The sequence below is a fragment of the Macaca fascicularis genome, chromosome 6 (assembly GCF_037993035.2).
Source record: "Macaca fascicularis isolate 582-1 chromosome 6, T2T-MFA8v1.1".
Lineage (NCBI taxonomy): Eukaryota > Metazoa > Chordata > Mammalia > Primates > Cercopithecidae > Macaca > Macaca fascicularis.
This window is the reverse complement of record NC_088380.1, coordinates 161,718,189-161,727,330: the sequence shown is the minus strand read 5'-3', so window position 1 is coordinate 161,727,330 and position 9,142 is coordinate 161,718,189. Positions and strand designations below refer to the sequence as shown.

General features: G+C 43.1%; 1 protein-coding gene across 3 annotated transcripts in view; it reads left to right on the top strand.

Annotated features, from left to right (window-relative positions):
• Positions 1 to 289: 289 nt before the first annotated feature.
• The window catches only part of GEMIN5 (gem nuclear organelle associated protein 5), a 50,320-nt gene continuing 41,467 nt past the window's right edge, over positions 290 to 9,142 (top strand). For 2 of the 3 annotated variants that reach the window (XM_015452184.4, XM_015452186.4), the window contains exons 1-6: positions 290 to 528; positions 1,314 to 1,474; positions 2,165 to 2,346; positions 6,242 to 6,393; positions 6,925 to 7,044; positions 8,406 to 8,538. In XM_015452184.4, the coding sequence (XP_015307670.3) occupies positions 363 to 528; positions 1,314 to 1,474; positions 2,165 to 2,346; positions 6,242 to 6,393; positions 6,925 to 7,044; positions 8,406 to 8,538 (914 nt within the window). In that variant the 5' untranslated portion in view covers positions 290 to 362. The remainder of the gene's footprint in view (positions 529 to 1,313; positions 1,475 to 2,164; positions 2,347 to 6,241; positions 6,394 to 6,924; positions 7,045 to 8,405; positions 8,539 to 9,142) is intronic. The other variant, XM_015452185.4, reaches the window with a different exon arrangement.

The following is a 9,142-nucleotide window of genomic DNA, read 5'->3' as shown; positions in this document are numbered from 1 at the left end:
ACTGGTAGCGTGGAGCGTTGGTTCTACTAGTCTAATCCTCTAATTTTGTGCCTTTCTGTGCGAAGTGAGAATGCTTAACCTCGGGGCTGTGCTCAGGCAACATCCGATCCTGGCCAGGGTTGCGGCGGACCTCCTCCCCCGGGCTAGGTACTGAGGGCCAACGCAGCACACGCGGTCCAGCCCTTCCCAGCCAGCCGGCAGCGGGAACGGAACGCGCGGTGCTGGCTGGGCCTCCACGCGCACCGTAGCGACTGCCCGAGAAGGCGGGGCTCGGAATTCACCCCGCCCCATTCCCTGTCTAAGGCGTGAGGCTACGAGCGTTCGGTTGTGGCTGCTTCTCTTGACTGCGACGGCTTGTAGTTATGGGGCAGGAGCCGCGGACGCTGCCGCCCTCCCCCAACTGGTACTGCGCCCGCTGCAGCGATGCCGTGCCCGGGGGCCTCTTTGGCTTCGCCGCGCGGACGTCCGTCTTCCTTGTCCGCGTGGGCCCGGGCGCAGGCGAGAGTCCTGGGACACCCCCGTTTCGAGGTAACTCACCACCCTTGGGCTCGAGACTTCCTGCCCTTTCTGCGCTTCCAAGAGGCGCCGAGTGGACGTCTCCAGCCACCCCGTTTTCTACAGCTAGGGAAACTGAGGCCCAGGCTGGGAGGAGAGGCAGCCCACAGTCACTAAGCTGAGTTGCTTCTGGTCTCCAGCATGAGCTACACCATGCTGTGGCCGAGCGGTCCCGCCTCCTGGAGCTTCCACGTGGGACCGATTGCTTACTGAACAGTTAGCCTTATGTAGTCCCGGCCATTTATATGGCTCCCCCGCCCAGCCTGGTGCGCGCCAGCCAGCCGGGAGCCTTCCTGGGGTTGGGGTTTGACTACAGCTGCAGGCCTTAAGCAAGATCCTGCAACGTGTGGCCTTCCTTACTGTAAGATGAATGGGTTAAACCAGATGCTTTCAGCTCCAAACTAGGCTTTGATTGTGCCTTAGGATATGACGTGCCAGGTAATTTATTCTGGCCACATCTAAATAAAAATCACTTTCACATTATTTGAGCTGCTTTCCAGTCTGTGAACTAAGCAGAGCAAAGTATATCAACATTCATTTCACAGTTGAGAAGCTGAGGCACAGAGGCTTGTTCGAAGTCACGTGGCACAGCCAATATCAGCACTTGGGAATTCTGATTGTAAGTCCTTCGGTTTTCAGTTATACCATGGGTTAAGTAACGCCAAAGCATCTGCTCACTCATCATCCAACAACAGTATGATTCTGCCAGGAACCTTGGATAGCACTTGGATTAACCTAGCGTCTGGTTTTGCTTGAAGTCATAGGAGAATTGGTGGGACACACCGAAAGGGTCTCCGGCTTCACATTTTCTCATCACCCTGGTCAGTACAACCTCTGTGCCACCAGCTCCGACGATGGAACTGTGAAAATATGGGATGTAGAGACAAAAACAATTGTGACAGAACATGCACTCCATCAGGTACCATGGCTTACTGGTTTCTCAGACCGTTTTTATATATCTGTGCTAAGGGTTCTTCTGTTGCAAGCTAGTTTTGCTAGCTCATCTGTGCAAAGTAACTTGTAATTGTGTTCATTAATTAGATAAGAAACCATATTGTAAGATATCTCAACTTTTTTTGAAAGGAGATACATACAAACCGGAGGTTGGCAAACTGCTTTTGTAAATAGGTTTTATTAGAATACAACCACACTGATTCATTTAAGCATTGTCTATGACTGCCTTCATGCTACAAGAGTTAAGTAGTTGCAACAGGCATGGTATGGCCCACAAGGTCTAAAACAGTTACCCTCTGGTGATTGATATAAATGGACTCCTGATATAGATTGTAAATGTGTGAATGAAACTCATTTCTAAGCTATATAGTTACTTGATATACCTGCCTTTTGAGAGAACAAAGGAAAGGAAAAGGCTTACTTAATCTTTGTAAGAACTTTGCATTAAGCTATTAAAAAAATTTTTAGTGATTGTTTGATTCCCAGTAGTCTAAATTTTCCTACCATTTTGTTAATATCGTGTTGCTAAACAAGTACTACTAATAAGTATTAACTACTTTTAATATATATATGTAGCATTATGCTGGTTTGTGATACAAGTTAAAAATTAAGTAAAACTTCAGCATTGACAACAAATTTTTGTTTTGTTTTAAAGCATACAATATCAACATTACATTGGTCTCCTCGAGTAAAGGACTTAATAGTATCTGGGGATGAAAAAGGAGTAGTTTTTTGTTACTGGCTTAACAGAAATGATAGCCAGCACCTCTTTATAGAACCCAGAACAATTTTCTGTCTTACTTGTTCACCTCATCATGAAGATTTAGTAGCCATTGGGTAAGTACTGTGCCATCTGTATTGATGATTTTTGTTTGTTTATGATCGTGTTTTGCATGTTCTTTATCTTCTTCTGTCCTTTTATTCCTCAAAGAAAACCATCTACAGATGTTAACCACTCCCCCTGAGCCCTTGGCATCATTTATTCCTCCAGGTCCTTACTGTTTCTGCCACTCCCTCTGTTTTTGTTTCCTTGGTTTCCATGGTACTGTACCTTCTTGGTTCTTCATATCTAACTCCTCCAGTCAACCTTTAAATGTAGGAAATGTCCTTTTCACCTTTTTCGCTTTCTCTACTGCCCTTTGATATAACATGAACTCCCAGGTGTCAGATGACTTTGCTGGGTCTCTCTAGTTCTGAGCGCTCCGTCTAGATTGGGAAAGTGATATGGCATTGGGATCTGTTTCCTCATTGATCACCAAGGTTGTTTCACATGATCCCCCTTTCCTTCACCGTTTCATGTACTTCTCATTGAAAGATGTCTATTTTCTCTAATTTGAAGACTTAAGCAATTTCCCTAGAATGTTGAAGGAGGAATTCTGACTGGAGTGAATTTGAAAGACTGGGGGCTAAGGTAATAGAGGTATACAAAGAGACAACAACTCTTTCACAAAGTTTGTTGTAAAAATGTGCATAGACATGAACCCAGAGGGGATAGATGGGGTCAAGGGAGTATTAAATGGGAAATACAGGGGACCTGTTTTTATGCTGATGGAAGTAAGGCTTGAAAAGAGGAAGAGCTAGTTGCAGGAGTGAACTATGATAAATGCAGGGGTGATGCTGAAAAGTCAAGAGGGGATTGGATTCAGATGACAAGAAGAAAGAACAGCTGGGAATATGGAAATAGGTGCAGGTAGATTTGTAGATGTCTTTGGAAGAAGAAGGTGTTCCATTCTGGGATTTCTGATTTTCTCAGTGTGGCATAAGTCAGAGTGGTAGAGTCAAGTTCACCATGGGGTTGAAACTGGGTATGCAAAGAGGTATGAAAATGGTCAAAGAGAATAGGAAAATGAATGTACTAAGGAAAATCGTAGGCCCGATGTTCACTGTTGAGTGGCAAACAAAGAATCATGACCATTAATTTAAAGTAAACCCAAACTGTTTGAGAAAGGAGATGGTTGGATTCAGCCAGGTTTGGGGCTTTGTGGAGTAAGTACTCTTGAGGGAGGAGACGGGGAGTACGGCTAGTTTTAAAAGTCGATGATAAGGCGCAGGGGCTCACACCTGTAATCCCAGCACTTTGGGAGGCCAAGGCAGGCGGATCACCTGAGGTCAGGAGTTCAACACCAGCCCGGCCAACATGGTGAAACCCCATCTCTACTAAAAATAAAAAAATTAGAATGGGCGCGGTGGTGCACGCCTGTAATCCTAGCACTTTGGGAGGCCAAGGCAGGCAAATCGCCTGTGGTCGGGAGTTCAAGACCAGCCTGACCAACATGGAGAAACCCCGTCTCTACTAAAAATACAAAATTAAGTGTGGTGGCGCATGCCTGTCATCCCAGCTACTCGGGAGGCTGAAGCAGGAGAATCGCTTCAACCCGGGAGGCGGAGGTTGTGGTGAGCCAGGATTGATCCATTGCATTCCAGCCTGGTTAACAGGAGCAAAACTCCATTCTCAAAAAAACAAACAAAAATTAGCCAGACGTGTTGGTGCACACCTGTAATCCCAGCTACTCAGGAGGGTGAGGCAGGAGAACAGTGTGAACCTGGGAGGTGGAGGTTGCGGTGAGCCGAGATTGCGCCACTGCACTCCAGCCTGGGCAACAGAGCAAGACTCTTTTTTTTTTTTTTTTTTTTTTGAGACGGAGTCTCACGCTGCTGCCCAGGCTGGAGTGCAGTGGCGCGATCTCGGCTCACTGCAAGCTCCGCCTCCTGGGTTCACGCCATTCTCCTGCCTCAGCCTCCTGAGTAGCTGGGACTACAGGCGCCCGCCACTGCGCCCGGCTAATTTTTTGTATTTTTAGTAGAGACGGGGTTTCACTGTGGTCTCGATCTCCTGACCTTGTGATCCGCCCGCCTCGGCCTCCCAAAGTGCTGGGATTACAGGCTTGACCCACCGCGCCCAGCCAAAGACTCTTATTTAGAAAAAGAAGAAAAAAAAAAAGTCGATGATAGTGAGGGATCATGAAATCTGTGTTGCATTGGGTTGGGGGAAGTATGGAAAGACAGGTGTGGGTGAGTGATAGTGATAGTGAAAATGGAAGTAGACTGGATCGGCAGTCTCTTGAAGTGGGAGCAGCGTTGCAGTAGAGTTGCTAGAGAGGATGAACAGAAAGGTAGTAGGCAGGGGTCAGGGGAGGATCTTCAAAATATTATTATTCCCAGAAAGCTTGATTCAGATTTCTAAATAGCTTGATCTGTTGACAGTTAGGTTGCATAACTTGGCAGTTTTCAAAGTCCAGCTCTTCAAAGGTTGACATACTCTAGTATGTCTTTCTTTTTAAAAAAAGTAAATAAAGCTGTGCTGGTGTTCTTCCCTGTCAAATGCTCTAACGTGTAGGAAGTGTGAATAGGTACAACAACTTTGTAGAATGCAGTTTTGTACTTTCTAATAAAGATGCATGTATCTTAACATCCTGGCAGTTCTATTACTGGGCATCAAACCTGAAATTGTGTTAGATGTGTACATGAACATTAATAGCATTTTTTTTGTTGTAAAAAATGGAAGCCCTTCAAAAGGAAAATGAATAAACTTTGATATATTCACACACTGCAGTACTAATACAATAGTGTAATGACTGGCCAGGAACTAGAGTTACTTGTATCAACATGGATGACTTACAAACAGAATGAGTGAAAAAAACAAGCTGCAGGAAAACAGATGATAGCATTTATATGCAGTTTTAAAATATGCAAAATCTTTATCTTATTTAGGAATACATACAAAGAAAGGCTAGGAATGATATAACACAATTCACAAATAGAGTTTGACCTCTGGGTAAAGGAAGAAAAGGAGAAGAGATCCGGCAAGGAGAGAGGTTTGATTGAGGTGGAATGCACACAGGGCTTCAGCTCTATCGGTAATTGTTTTTCTTAGGCAGGGTGGTAGATTACTTTTTTTATGTATCTGAAATAATTCATTTCTAAAAAACTATTAGAGTTTCTCAGTTTCCTGTGAGTTCATAAAATGACAGCCTTGGAACATGCAGGTCTAGAGTGTAGAATTCTGCAACTTTTGTTAAGTTCACAGTTAAAAAAGTAGTGTCACTTCTAAAAAAGAAGATTATTTTCCAGTGCACTAGGACAAAATTATCTCTAATTAGAAGAGTTGGCTGGGTGTGGTGGCTCAGACCTGTAATCCCATCACTTTGGGAGGCCAACACAGGTAGATTACTTGAGCCCAGGAGTTCGAGACCAGCCATGAGCAACATGGTGAAACCCCATCTCTGCAAAAAAAATTAAAAAATTAGCTGAGCATTGCACGCACCTGTAGTCCCAGCTACTCTGGGAGGCTGAGGGGGGAGGATTGCTTGAGCCTGGGAAGTCAAGGCTGCAGTAAGTGGTGATTGTGCCACTGCACTCCAGCCTGGACAACAGAGAGGGAAAAAAAAAAAAGAGAAGAAGAGTTGCTGGACACTTGCAAAAACTATGAAAGTTCCCTTAGAACAAAATCATGGTCCACTGTGAGCTTTGTACCAGGCAACGTACATAGAATTACCTAGTGCCAAGAGTTTGATCCTAGAGAGAAGGGTTTTAACAAAACCAGGAGACATAAGGTGAGCACATTTAAAAAAAGGAAAAAACAAAATTATTTTTTGTCCTCTTCCCTCCTCCGCCACCCCAAATGCACCTAACTTTAAGGAATGCGCCAATGGTAACTCTAAGCCAAAATGTTTGCTAGAGACTCTGTTCTGTCTTCATTTTTTTAGTAATATTTCTAACTCTTGTTTTTTAGCTACAAGGATGGCATAGTGGTGATAATTGACATCAGTAAGAAAGGAGAAGTTATTCATAGGCTTCGAGGCCATGATGATGAAATCCACTCCATAGCCTGGTGTCCCCTGCCTGGTGAAGATTGTTTATCTATAAACCAAGAGGAAACTTCAGGTACAGATGGTTTAAGGGAAGGTTCAGTACTCTTGAGGCCTGAAGAACAGAGTGGGTACAATTATATCATTTTATCGCTTATTTATTTATTTATTTATTTTTGGAGACAGAGTTTCGCCCTTGCTGCCTAGGCTGGAGCGCGATCTCAGCTCACCGCAACCTCCGCCTCCCAGGTTCAAGCGATTCTCCTGCCTCAGCCTCCCAAGTAGCTGGAATTACAGGCATGCGCCACCATGCCCAGCTAATCTTGTATTTTTAGTAGAGACAGGTTTCTCCATGTTGGTCAGACTGGTCTTGAACTTCCGACCTTAGGTGATCCACCTGCCTCAGCCTCCCAAAGTGCTGGGATTACAGGCGTGAGCCACTGTGCCCGGCTGAATTATATCATTTTAATTATACATAAAACTTCAAATTTTACAGTTCAGACCTATGAAAGAGATAGCTAAGTTCTGGGAACTCTTGCAAACTAATTGTTTTATATTAGTGTGTGTTTAATGCAAATTAAAAGCAAAATTGCTACCTATCTCATAGAAGAAGCTGAAATTACCAATGGGAATGCTGTGGCACAAGCTCCAGTAACAAAAGGCTGCTACTTAGCCACTGGAAGCAAAGATCAAACCATTCGAATCTGGAACTGTTCTAGAGGCCGAGGTAAGATTGATCTTTCTTTTGTGATGTAACCTGTGTTGATCTGGTGGAAGTAGAGGGTTTTTTGTTCTGTCTTATTGTCCTGTGGGTGTGTCATCTATCTGAGAGCAGTTCTTCACTTTTCGGTCTAGAATTCTGCTTCCTCATTTGAGCCTGGGCTAGAACTGTCTATTCTCTCAACATCTGGCCTTAGAATGAGTATTTCCCATGCATTCCAGAAGAAAACAAGGACCTCTTGGTTTATAGAAAGGGTCACTATTTGGCATGGAGAGCAGAATATTTGTAATAAAAATGGGAATATTAGAACATGATATGGCCTAGGCCAGGAGAATGGAAAAGATCTCAAGAGTTAGAGCTTTTAATGCACAAATGCAGAATAACATACACCCAGCCTGGAATTATGTGTAAAAGCTCATTTTATCCAAATTATAGAGCCCCTCAATCATTTAGCGTTCCCAAATTTCTCTTTGAACAGAACTTTTCTCGTTAAGTTTAAAAATTAAGAGAAACTCTAGGCATAATTAATATTTATAATATATTAGGGAATATAACCTTTATAGTAAAAATCTTGCTTTTCTCTTTCTAGCGGGCTTCTCCATTTTATTTTTTTTTTCTCGCAGTTTTTTAAGCTGTGGTGGAAAATACAATATTTGCCATTTTTATCACTTTTAAGTGTACATTTAAGTGGTATTAAGTATACCCTAAAGTTGTGCAACTGTCACAACCACCTGTCTCCAGAATTCTACTCTCCATTCTCCCCTCCCCCGGGCCCTGGCAACCATCATTCTGCTTTCTGCTCTATGATTTTGACTACTCTTGAGTATTTTCTTTGAGTGAAATTAGACATATGATATGTCTTTTTGTGATTGGCTTATTTCACTTAGCATATATCCCTGAGGTTTGTTGATGTTGTACCGTACGTCAGCATATCCTTCCTTTCTAAGGCTGAATAATATTCCATTGTATGTATGTCCCACATTTTGCATACCCACTCATCCACTCGATCTCCTGACTTCATGATCTGCTCGCCTCAGCCTCCCAAAGTGCTGGGATTACAGGCATGAGCCACCGCGCCTGGCCAAAAAAAGAAAATATACTCTTAATGTGTTGAGGTTGTCAAGATAGCTTATGGAAGCTTATTTGACCTAAATGTAGCTGGACTAGTATTAACCACTGTTTATAGTGGTTAAAAATATAACCATTATAATGGTTATAATTGTAACCATTGGAAAACGAGATCTGAATTCTAAGTAACCAAACTAACAAGCTTTTACAGCTCAGACTGTGTATTGTGAACTGCCAGCAATGTCATGCATGTAATTTCACTGTCTTGAGTGCCCATTGGCCTTCCTTTTAATCTGCAGGGGTGATGATTTTGAAATTGCCCTTTCTGAAGAGAAGAGGAGGGGGTATAGACCCAACTGTTAAAGAGCGCCTTTGGTTGACACTCCATTGGCCCAGCAATCAGCCAACACAGCTGGTATCTAGCTGTTTTGGGTAAGTCTTTTATGGTCATGCTTTCTTAGATATGTTTTGTTTTTCTATTTGGCCTCAAGGACTCCTAGGTTTCTCTTTGTAGATGGAGAAAATAATGGCCAAGGCTTGTATTATGATGGGCCCCATTTGAAATGGAAAAATTGTGAGACTGATGCTTGTGCTGTCTACTAACAGAGCTGTAAAAAGATCAAATAAGTATAGTCTGGCAGTTAGGAATATGGACTCTGAAGTCAGAAGTAAATTTCAGAATCACTTTGTCACTTACTGCCTTGTATTCATGAGCAAGACCCTTTACTTTTCTGAGCTTCAGTCACTTCATGTGTAGAAAGGGGAGATGGTTATAATATTTTCTCTTAGGTTGGATGGCTATGCCCATTCAGTAAACAGAGTTCATTGACTACCTACTTCTAGTGACTGGAGATAAATCTGTTTAAAGGGTAGTCCAGTATACTCACATGGTTCAAGAAGAATGAAATTATATAATAAACTGTCCTGTCTTCCCTGGCTACTTGGTTCCCCTTTCTGTGGCTCAAATTTTTTTTTTTTTTTAAACAGGGTCTTGCTCTGTTACCCAGGCTTGAATGCAGTGATGCAAACACAGCTC